Source organism: Crocuta crocuta, unplaced genomic scaffold (assembly GCF_008692635.1).
Source record: "Crocuta crocuta isolate KB4526 unplaced genomic scaffold, BGI_CrCroc_1.0 scaffold465, whole genome shotgun sequence".
Classification (NCBI taxonomy): domain Eukaryota; kingdom Metazoa; phylum Chordata; class Mammalia; order Carnivora; family Hyaenidae; genus Crocuta; species Crocuta crocuta.
In genome coordinates this window covers 822,812-835,243 of record NW_027528912.1, presented here as the reverse complement: position 1 = coordinate 835,243, position 12,432 = coordinate 822,812, and the positions used below count along the sequence as shown (strand labels likewise).

General features: G+C 42.6%; 1 protein-coding gene across 1 annotated transcript in view; it reads left to right on the top strand.

Moving 5' to 3' along the window:
- Nucleotides 1-12,432, top strand: part of PCMTD1 (protein-L-isoaspartate (D-aspartate) O-methyltransferase domain containing 1) — a 72,996-nt gene that overhangs the window by 21,999 nt on the left and 38,565 nt on the right. Inside the window, exon 2 of the mRNA XM_077757095.1 lies at nt 7,078-7,508. Coding sequence (XP_077613221.1) covers nt 7,202-7,508 — 307 coding nt within the window. The 5' untranslated portion in view covers nt 7,078-7,201. The remainder of the gene's footprint in view (nt 1-7,077; nt 7,509-12,432) is intronic.

Here is a 12,432-nt window from a genome sequence, read left to right as displayed (position 1 = left end):
GAAATTGCATGTATGTATTATCACTAGTAAAAAAAAAAAAAGTTAAGATTTGTATTTGTCATTGGATATAGACTTAATTGGATGTTCTTGGTAGCTTTTGGCACATGAGTAGTGAACCTTTAATGTTGGAGGAAAGTATTTTCCTTCTGCTCTAGAAGAGCAGAAGGTTCTTTGGCCTGTCTGATAATCAAATTAATTAATATAAGACAGATTGATGGGAAAAAATTTTAATTGTGTAGGAGCCCCCACAAAGAGCTGAGGAGAAGCTGGGCCACTGAGGCTTACATGCCATCGAGAGCTAAGAAGTGGGATAGGGGCCCGGATGTCATGGGGTGGATGTGACTCACAGGATGATAACACAAGCAGATGTTTGTCCTGCTATACAAATGGGTCCTTCAGTTAAAACAAAACAAAACAAAGTTGTGTCTTGGTGATGGCTTTCTGGGCCAGGCTCCTTAGCTCAAGTCTTGTAGGTAATTTAAAGGGAGGTAACAGTTTTGCTTTAGTCGTCTGGGTCTTGGTGGCCTTCAGCTCAAAATGGTCCACATGCCAAAGTGGTATATTTTGGGGAGACTTGTTCTGAACCCCTCCATTAGCCTATTCTACCCTTTTCTTTCTTTTATTCTGTATTTATACCTCATCATACCTATTTGCCATCATTGAGAAAACTCCCTGCCCTATAGTTGTCTGCACACTCAGAGCGGGCTTCATGCAGGACTCCCGTGAGCTTTGAGGGCATGAGGAAGAAAGACCTTTGTTCGTGCTCTCAGAGACCGTGTCCTCCTGTGGATCACTCCTCTCCTTTCCCCCGAGCCGGTGGAGCTCTGTGCTCACCTTTGCAGAGAAAGGAGCAGCTCGCGGCACTTGGCTGCTTGTGCCCGGTTGCTAGGAGGGAAAGAAAGTGAGTCAGCATTCATTCTGTTCGCCGGTGCTGCGACATCTGTCTGCCATCTGTTTGCTGCCCGCCTCCTTTGACTTGTTTTTAACCTTCCATAAAGCCTCCCTAAGGTGCACGAGAGATACCATAATATTGAACTGGGCCTTTGGTAGGTCTTCCCCTAAACCAAATGCATTAAAACTACATAACCTTATTTTGAAAGACTAGCAGGCAACTGTTGGAACACCTTACACATGCTTTCAGGTGAGCTTGTGTGAACAGACGCACCCTCTGAGCCCCCAGCCCCAACCCACATACTGGGACGAAATTGTGTCCCGTGAGTTAGTATGAGGATTTCCTTCTCAGACAGATCTAACTGCATCAGCTGCTCAGTCTTCTCTTCTGACATTTCTCTATTCTGCCTCTGCCCTTTCTTTTTCTTAGGTTCCTTATTTTGTTTTTATTGTTTAATGCAGGACTTGAACATTCCTGGGTTGTTTTTTTTTTTTCCTTTTCCATGTTGGAGAAAAGGGTAGAAGTGGGGCACCAAAAATATGTGACCACAGTAACAGCGGGGCCGAGGCATGGACAGACATTCCTACATAACTAAAACTGAGCTGTACTCAAATGCAGGTTTGATGCCAAAGTAGCAGGGAAATTAGAGCTCTGGGGAACCTCAGGGAATTTAGCCTCTTCATTTCGCAGGTGAGGAAGTGACACTCCGGACAGCTGCCCAGGGCCATATAGCAAAGTTTATCAGTGGGACCAAGGCTACACCTTGGTCTCTTGACTTGTATTTGGCACTTTTCCATGACTGAGATGGAATTATCTCAGAATTAACAAATGGCAAACACTTCTGTGACTTAATGTTGTGATGATTTTTTAATAGTGTTTGCTTTACTGATAAAAAATGAAGTGTATTTTAAGTTAGAGGATTATTATTGAATCATCACAGTATTCAGTATGGATTTTAACTTACAAACTCCACACATATACATTAAGTATAATCCATAATTCACTGCCCTGCAGTCAGGGACTGATTATATTTTGGTGCCTCCATATGGTAGAATACCACACCTGGATTTTGGAAGAATTTTTGGTGGCATGAAAATGCTTAAAACCTACTTGGCAAAAGTTTGAAAGAATATATACGGTATAATACTAATATTGTTAATGAGAAAGCATTATATGTGTTAAAGTAAATATTAACAGTGGCTCTTTGAATATTAGGGTTATGAATAATTTTTTTACTTGGTTTTCAAATTTTCTGCAAATGCACATATTTTTATAATTGAATCTGTCAACATTATGAAAATATAATTTAATTTATAATCATTTTCCACCCACTTTAGGAACTGTATGATTAAATGACTTATTTTTGAGGCTCTGTGGTATAAATTGTTAATTTCTCTTTTTATGTTCTTTGATTTTTCTACCATCAACTATTTTATTTGTTAAGTGTATTTTTATTCCTTAGGAAGTTATTTTCTATGTGCCTTATATCATCTGGTCTAAACACACACACACACACACACACACACACACACACCCTCTTTATATTCAGCTTTAGTTGTTAGTTCAAATAACGCATGTGCACAATTTAGAAAGTCAAGCGATACCTTGAAGACAGAGCCTAGCGGTCCATGGCTTCACCCGTTGCCACCTGGAGATGCACACCCCAGAGGGAACTTCCAGCATTCAGCTCCTTCCCAGTAAGGAAGTTACCTCCACGTTGCTAAACTAACGGCATTCTTTTGCTCTTCTTAAATTCACGAATTTTAGACAGCATTTAGTTTCTGTAATTACAGATGAGGTGTTAGTTCCCACATCCCTCTTTATCTCTTCACCTCTTGCCCCTCCGCCTTCCTAGTGTGCTTAAATGACTATTCCCATTAAATTTTTTTAAATACTTATTCATTTTTGAGAGACAGGGACATGAGCAAGGGAGGGGTAGAGAGAGAGGGAGACACAGAATCCAAAGCAGGCTCCAGGCTCTGAGCTGTCCGCACAGAGCCTGACGTGGGACTTGAACCCACTAACTGTGAGATCATGACCTGAGCCGAAGTTGGACGCTTGACTAACTGAGCTGCCCCTGTGCCCCAGTGACTGTTCACATTAAATCAGCCACTGCGTTTTCACTATTCTGACTGTGTAAACATTGTCTTCCCCAGACCAAATAATGTATTATAATTATGTTCTTTCTTTTACAGTTTTGGTTTTTCCTTTACATCTTGTTTTAAAATTAGTCATACAATATGTCTCTCGTCTCTAAAAAGCCTTTGCTGGCTCCATTGTCTGCAGGAGGAAGTCCAAGCTCTCTGTGTGTGTGTGTGTGTGTGGCCTGCAAGCCTCACTTTCCATTCCTCTTCATTGTTCTAGCCTCACCAGCCCTGCTTTCAATCCCTGCGCTTCTGCCCTGCATTATTGCCCCAAGGCCACACGTGGGCAGGGCATCGCCTCTCCTTGTCTTTTCCACATGTTTTGAACACCTTTGCTTCCTTCTGCATTTTGTTCCCCAGGTTTCATCTTTAGGAAGACCTTCCCATCCGCTCTCTCGTCTGCATCCCTGCGTCTGGGCTGGGTGCACCATAGCACGTGCCCTGCGCATCCCATTCTGCAGAGGTGCATCCCACCTATGGTCTGTGAGCTTGTGAGCCAAGTACTGGGGTTCTCTGTAACATCTGAAAACTCCTACTACTGGCTTACAGACAGCAGGGCGTGTGGGAGAAATAGGCTTCGGGCTAACCACTGAAAACCTGTGCACCTGTACAAACGGTTACCTACAGAGGTCATAGCCATCCGCATACACTTTCCAGCACAGCTGAGTCTGCACCCAGCATCACAGCCCTTCAGTCCTTCACAGCCTTCAGCCCCGGCGTTCAGCTTCCTCTTTTGAAATGCAGGCCCTACAAGACTGTTTGCTTATGGATATCATTTTATTTGCATGTGTATATTTTCATCAGAATTTTAAAATCCGAACCTGGATATAACCTTAATTCGTTTGTTGCTTTAATCCAGGGACAGTGTCTGATAGTTTTCATCTGCATTCACAGCTTCCCCAGACCACTTGAAGTAACTGTAACAGCATTTACCTTAGAAGCAGGCACTCTCTAATTTCAGCTTTTTGCTGAAAGTTTTCCTAAGTTGCTAAGTATCCCTTTACTGTGCATAAGCTGTACTTTCCTGTCACTTGCAGACTGAGCACGCAGACCACCATGACTTCGTATCATCTGCACGTCATTACCTTACGTTCTCAGTGTGTGGGCTGATTAAGGGAACACGAAGCACTGTAGGGACTGCTCACCTCACTCTGGAAAACCTTCCTGACCACCTCCCTTCTGGAGGCCCTACAGCCTTCAGTTCACATGTGTTTGTCTTCCCTGTCAGACCAGGGAGGCCTGGAGATCTGGTTCAGGTTTTGTGCTGCTTCTTGTTGATAAGCTGATGTTTTTCCCCACTTTCCAAGCACCTGCTCTCTGGTCTGTTGCAGTAGGTCAGAAACACCGAGGACACTGCACGTTCTGGAATGGAAGTGTAATTCTCCTGCCCCCGTTCATCTCCCTTCCTTGTGAAGACCTGTGGCCCACTTTGCTCTAGATGCTCTGAAATTAGATTCAACTCATGGGTGTGTAGGAACTCAGGCTCCTTCCGAGGTTGTATGTAAAACTCTTCACTCATTCATTTTTTAATTATGCCAAAGTATGATCAGATTCTCGAAGGATCCCAGCTTTAAAGAAAAAAAAATCAACTGGCCTATGGGATAAAGGTCTAATGGTGATGGAAAGTACCCAATTACGTGTAGGTTCTTAAAAGTGTCCTCTGCTCTGTCACTCAATACCAGCCATTTCCTAATTCCCTTAGTCCTTTAGCCATGCTATACAATCTGTGCCTTTTTAGGGATGCTTTCCTGCGTTCCCGGATCCACTTTCCTGCGCTGTAGATCCCAGTCCTGTACAGGTTGTTTCTACTTGAAAGTGGGCTTGGGAACGCCTTCCTCATGGGCTGACTGTAGCTTTTAATGAGACCACGTACAGAAGATGGGAATAGTTCTTACTGATTTGATTCTTCCTCTTGCCTTTCTCACCAAGAATGTGCACTTCTGTGTAGTAAAGTCACATTTGTTTCCTGTGATAATTTTGGGCAGATTAGTGTTCAGAAGCACCTGAGAAGGACTGGGTCACTCCTTAGTCCTAGAACCAAATGGAAGGGGAATAGTTTTTCAAACCAGTAAAAAGAGCATTTCCATAGAGCTATTAAATGTCTTCAGAGTCAGAATTAGGCTTTATAAATCCCGAGACAGCTGCCATGCTGGAGACTGGCAGAAGCTGCTTCCAGTCGAACTTAGCCACTTTTTCTTTCATCTTGGGAAGGCATTCGCTCTGAGTGCCTGCCAGGTGAGAAAGTTAACTAACCTGTGCTTAGAGGCCATGTCGTTGGGAAAAAAAATCTCTAAATGCTAGTATTTTGCTCAGCAAGTCACGATGCTTGGGTTACAAAGGATGCCCAAACTGAACCCTGTGGAGGGAACAGCAGATCGATGGCCACAGTCGCACTGCCTGCTGCGAAATGCACTCGTTGAGGAGAATGGTGCTGTAAGCCCGTGTGTTTTTCCACCTATTTCTCTTTTGGGTGGTGGGGGCATTGGAGCCAGCCGGGTTTGTATTAAGTGCTTTGGAATAAGTTAAATAGTGTGCCTTGAGTTCACAATCGTTCCCATACTCAGAAAGTGTCAGGAGATCCTTGGAAAAGACAGAAGAGGACACAGAGCGGGGACAGGACCGGGAGAGGACGCTGTCCCTGGAGTACGGGAGCAGCTCAGTGACAGGAGTCTGAGGACCCTGAGGAAGCTCCAGGCCTCAGTTGCTTTTCTACTGGAAAGTCAAGAGTGAGGGTACAGCCCTGTCCCAGTTGGCTGTCAAAACCCTTGTTTTCGGCCATGGGCATTTCATTTCTCACTTTCCCTGTCCCGGTTTATTATTTCAGAAGTTAATTGTTATGTGAATTCATTCATTAACTGTAGTTGAATAAAAGATTAAATCGTATATCATCATGATGTGTTAAAATTCTTAGTTTATTAAGTTGCACTTACGTTTTCATTTAAAGATGCTGAAGTTTTTAGTCAGAGAAGTTTGTCGTACCTCTGTGTAACATCTGTTCTAGTGCTTATGCTATTAAAGGTTTTAATAATACTTGTGGTCTCCTTATTTATCACCACAGGGTTCACCAAATAAAACAGTTGTAACACACGTATGTTTGTGTGTGGGTGTGTATATTTTAAACGTGGGAGTTTGTTTTGGGGTGTTTTTTTTTGTATTCAGTGTTTTGGTAATAATGTATGTTATTTTGTGTTAACATTTTGAATTTATATGGTGAGTGCACTTAGGATTTTTAGCATTTAGGTGGTAGTGGATTTTTAAATTTAAGAATTAAAGTTTTTTTTTCTTTTTTTAAATGTCTTATTTCTGAGAGAGAGAGAGAGCGTGAGCGAGTGAGCAGGGGAGGGGCAGAGAGAGGGAGACACAGAATCTGAAGCAGGCTCCAGGCTCTGAGCTGTCAGCACAGAGCCTGACGCGGGGCTCAAACCCACAAACCATAACCCGAGCGGAAGTCGGATGCTCGACCGACTGAGCCACCCAGGCACCCCAAGTTTAAGAATTTTTAAGTCCATCAAGTAATTCATGCATATTAGACTAGACCCCCTGTAGTCTGAAGGCCGCCTGGCTTCATGATTGGGAGCATGATTTCTGGAGTCTGAAGGATTGGGACCATGTCCGGGCATTGTCGCTGTCTCGAACAACTCTGTTCAGTGTGGCAGCCACTGGCCACGTGTCACTGTTAAGCACATGAAGTATGGCTTGTGTGGCTGACTGAATTTTAAATTGTACTTAGTTTTACTTAATTTAGGTCTAAGTAGCCACGTGTGACTAATGGCTACCATATTGGGCCTTTCAGTATGAGGTGACTTAAGTCTTCAGTGTCCAGACTTCCCATCTGTATAGATGAGATACACTCACGATTAAGCTACCTTTGGTGGTGGTTATAAGAATAAATAATATTTTTGAGGAAGTTAACACTATGCCTGGAACAGAATATGTCCTTGAAAACTGGTCGTTATGATGACTATTATAGATTTAATAAACTGGGATTACTTAACTTTAAGCATTAATTTAAACCTGTTTATTTTTATTCTTCCCTTTCAGGATTAATTTATTTTTGGAAATCAAGTGCAATATTAAAGGGAAAACAAACCACACTCCATTATTGGAAGCCATTTCTGCTAATTTTATTACATTTTAAAATTTATGATTTGATTTGAATGCTGTCATGGGAGGAGCTGTGAGTGCTGGGGAAGATAATGACGACTTAATTGATAACTTAAAAGAAGCTCAGTATATCCGCACTGAAAGAGTGGAGCAAGCCTTCAGAGCGATTGATCGCGGAGATTACTATTTGGAAGGCTACCGAGACAATGCTTACAAAGACTTAGCCTGGAAGCATGGGAACATACACTTGTCAGCACCGTGCATTTATTCTGAAGTTATGGAGGCGTTGAAACTTCAACCAGGATTGTCTTTTCTTAACCTGGGAAGTGGAACCGGATATTTAAGTACAATGGTGGGCTTAATTTTAGGTAATTTTAATTTTGTAAAATTTTACTTTAAAAAGCCGAGTTGGTATAACTGTTTATGATTTCCAGGGTTTTGTACATTTGTGTATCTTTGAATGTATATACCCTAAGTAGTTCTCCTTACTTGAGAGTGGAAGCATGGGCAGTAGCAGTCGTTTCTTATTCTGACACTGAAAGGTAGCTTGAGCATCTTGTCCTAGACTGAAGAACTCCTCAGAATTGTTTTTCAGTGCCCAGTCATCGTCTGTATTTAAAATTGAACAGCTGGTAGGGAGCTCAGGAGTCTCATGTAATCTATTTCAGGTAAAGGGTTGTGATTGACGGCTGGCGTAGAGAGTTTAGGAGTCATCCATGTCCCATTTTAAAGGGAAGGGTGCCAGGTTTCTGATGGAGACACAGGAGTATGTGGGAAGTAAAGTATATATTTGGCACTGGTGAGACGAAGAGATCGGAGAAAAATAGAAGTGCATGTCATTAAGCTTTCAGAAAATGAATTGTCTGTTCTGCCAGGCACTGTTCCTGTTGTAAGTATATCGCAGGGATCAACGGGACAGATGTCTGCCTTTGAGAAGCTTACTGGGTGCTTATTCTGAGGGCTGGGTGGTGTTGAAAGCACTTTACATAGAGTAACTCATTTAATGATCCTAATAATCCTGTGACATACATACCACTAAGCTCCTGCGTATAAAGGTGAGTAAACTGAGGCACACAGAGGCTAACTGGCTTGCTTCAAGTCACGTGGCTGCGAAGTGACACCTGGTAAATACAGAGTGTGGGTTGAAAAAGTGTGGATGGAGGAAAATATGCTCTAAGACATGGTGTTGATGGAGAATGAACAACCATTATTTTTACTAAGTCACTCAGGATTTACTAAGTGCTCCTGCATGATGAGCATGAAGGTAGAACACCAAGTTCCATCACAGACTCTTGCCCTTGAGTTCATAGATTGATGAGAGTGGAGAGACTTAAGAAAATGGGCAGTTTTCATCCAGTGTGGTATAAGCTGTAGCTGAGACATATGCCCAAGTTGTAGTGATGCACGGTGGTTTAAGATTTGCTCCGAGGTGATGGGCAGCTGTTGAAAGGTTTTGAACAGAGCAGTGAGTATACTCTTGTGGGGACTCTGTCCCAGGGTGTTGGGGCAGCCCTGTTATACTGTTATCCCTGTTACACCGGCATCGGTATTTATAATGTCCGTTTCTTTCCCGAATTGTCCTCATTCAGACAGCAAATTACATAGTAACATTAAATGACCTCAAAGGCATTTTCAGGCCTGAAATCCTCCTTTCTGTACCCTGACTGGTCCTTCCTTTCTCCCAGTCCTGGCACCTGCAGTCTGTCTCATAAAAAACAACAGTCGGTTCATGACACATAATCTAATCTAATATATAAAACATGCTGTTTGATATCACAATTGATGAGTATGTTTCTGATACATAATGGTACGTTAAAACTTGGTGGCAAGTTACTAATTTTTACCAAAAAAGAAATTTAGCAGCTTACATTTAAAATTGGTATTCCTGCCCTTCCTGAGACAGATATTTCTCAGCAGGTTGGGGACCCCAGACATCGATTAACTTTGAAAAGGGTCTATCTAAGATTTGAGACTATCTCCAAATCAAAAGAACTTAGTTGAGGGCATACGGAGAGCTTTTAAAAAAATGGGAGTTGCCTTCTTGAAACTGCATTTTTTTGACACGCTCCGGCAACCGCATGTCTGGCCAGTTGAGCATCTGTTTCCCTCTCTTCAGCTTCTCTAGCCTTGTTGGCTGGCTCACGCTGAGGGAGGCCAGTTGTAGCCCAAGGTCTGGGGGTAAGGCGGGGGTCATGATTAGCAACCTTGCTAGCAGTGAGAGTGCCCTCTTAAATGCTACTCCTCCAAGAGATTAACTTCCTGTGGATGCATTTGTAGGCTGACCTCAGACTTCACTGTATCTTGAATGTCTTTAAATACCAGGGGGCAGCGTGGAGAAGCAGACCCCTGCGTACGTGATCCACAGTGCACTAGATGTGTTCCTCCCGTTACAAGGCTCCAGGGTGTCCCGGCCCGTAGGTACATGTATGACTGTGGTTCCTGGACGTTATTCCAGGGTCTGTCTGTGTCCGACCCTGCACAGTGAAGACCAAGGTAAAGGTCTTCCTTTGTGATGTGCAGTAGTGTGATGTGCAGTAGTCATTTGGTGAGGAAGATAAAAGCCCTCTGAAGAAGGAAAGGCAGAAAGAACAGTATGTAAAACAGTGATTACAGCTAATAAATCTTGGATCAGTCTAGCCTCTGAGGAAGCTTAATCTTTTTACCTCTGCCCTCCGTTTTTGGTTTGCTCTGTGAGTGTTTCAGGTCAGGAAGGTAGAACTAAAGAAAGCTGTTCCTCTGTTCCCTACACTTAACCTGAGTGTGGTGAGTCGCATTTGGCTCCATTGCTTTCCAGTGACCTTACTAACAGAAGTTTCTGTCCTTATTAAGTAACTGACATGGTGGCTTTAAGCCAGGTTTCTCTCCCGGTCACAAGATGAGGATGACAGGTGCTCAGCACAGGCGGTGATTCTCATCTGAGGACACGCCGAGCTCGGTCTGCAGGAGTCCTGGCCACGGCACGGAGAGCGGGCGTCTGGTTTGGTAACAGAGGAAAATGCTCATTGGAGGATTCCCACTACCACTGCAGAAACACACCTGTAGTGGATGGGCTTCAGTCTCGTGAGCGCTGTTGTTACATGAGAGGAAGTTAGGTTTTCTTAACATTAGGAAATTTCTCGTGGTTAAAGCAGTTACTCATGGGTGGAGTTGATTTTTGCTCCAGACCTGGAGAATGGATCACTCCGACTCATAATGTGCCTCATTTAGACAACTTAATTCACATTAAAGATAAATTCTTGTTCTACCGGCTTTTCTTTGAGTCTCGAGAACTAAAGATTGTCCCAAACAAGTATTTAATGGATTCCTCCTCTCAGTACTGTCTGTTTCATACCTGTGGAATCCCAGTGAAAAATAGGGTCCAAGAGAAGGGCTCCCAAGTCCTCTGCTTCCCAGCGCTGAGTTATAAATATCAGATCTATGAAGGCAAATCAATCTGATGATCTTTCTGATTCAGGTAGCAATGGTTCTCCATTCTGATCCTTTTTGCTTGGGTATTCCGCCCCCCCCTCCCATTTTCTTACAAAACCGACAATATAAAAGTTACAGCTTTCTTAGGAAACTTAAGATATCAGGATTCATCCAACTTAATGTTTTCCTTAGTTGCTTGCCTAGTTCCTGAGGTTTTTTTTTAATGTGTTATTGATTTCTGAGAGAGAGAGAGAGAGAGAGAGAGAGGGACAGCAACAGCGTGAGCTGGGGAAGGTCAGAGAAAGAGGGAGACACAGACTCTGAGACAGGCTCAGGCTCTGAGCTGGCTGTCAGCACAGAGCCCAACGCAGGGCTTGAACCCACAAACCGTGAGATCACGACCTGAGCCGAAGTTGGACACTTAACCGACTGAGCCACCCAGGAGCCCCGCCTATTTCCTGAGTTAATAGAAATGAGTGGGCAAATTTCCAGAATCATTGCAATAGTGTATCTGCCACTACCTCAGCACATACCATGAGTTCCGAAAGGTAAACAGTTGGCAAGCTCATGTGCTAACCAGTCAGCTTCCTACATACATTTTGTTGTCCAGTGTGGCTGAGTTGTCCAAATGCGGATGTTAGGCTGCATGTTGCTGTCACATCTCTGTGCTTTCTCTGTTTACCAGAGGATGTGAAATGATCTTTATTCAGCTGCCCTGAGATTGCTTTGACTTGAGATGCTCCAGATTTAGCCCTCATGTTAGCCTCCCTCCTCTCTTTAATAAGATTTACATTACCCCATTGTAAGTGTACAGTAAGTGAGTTTTAGTGCATTTGCAGTTATGCAAACATTACCATAGAGCAATTTGAGAATGCGTGTATCACCCCAAAAAGATCCCCCATTCTCTGTTGAATCCACTTCTGTCCTCATCCCAGCCCCTGGCAACCATTTATCTACATTGTTTGTATAGATTTGTCTTTTCATTTCATATAAATAGAATTATACAATATGTAGTCTTTGATGTATGGGTTCTTTCACTTGGCATTGTTTTTAAGGCTGTAGGATGCATTAGCACTGCATTCCTTCCTTATGGTTGAATAATATTTCATTTTATGGACATACCACATTTGTCCATTCACCACTTAATGGACTTTTGGGTTACCACTTTTTGCTTATTAGGATTGATACTGTCATGAACATTCAGATTGCATAGATCTTTGTGTGGGCATCCATTTTCATTTCTCTTGGGTGGATTCCTAGAAGTGGAATTGCTAAACATAAAGTAACTTTATGTTTAACTTTTTAGGAAGTTGTCAAAGTATTTTCTAAAGTGGCTGCACCATTTTATATTCCCACAATGTATGAGCTTCTGGTATCTCCACATCCTCACTGATGGCCTGTGTGGTTTTTTGTTTTGATTTTGTAATAGCTATCATAGTGGGTATAAACTGGTATCTCGCTGAGGTTTTAACTTCTACCTCTGCAGTGACGAATGATGTGGAGGAGAATCTATTCCTGGGTTTTTTTGTTTTTTTGTTTTTTCTGGTCATTCCCATGTTTTTAGTTAAGTGTCTTCAAATCTTTTCTCCATTTTTTAATTCAGCTGTTGGGTGCTCTTATTATTAAGTTACAAAGGTGCTTTATACATTTTGGATACAAACCCTATATTAGAAATAGGGTTTTTAAATATTTTTTCATGCTCTTTTTTAAAGCAGCTCTTTTAGAAATCTATTTCGGCTCACTTAAAGCCAGAGATGAATCAGGGAGGTTCAGAGTGGTCTTCAGCCCCCCACCCCCCATTCTTTTTGATAAGACAAACACATTCTGCAGGTTCTTAGTGTTCGCTTTAGGATATATTTTCTGTATTAAACCAACCTGAGTTAA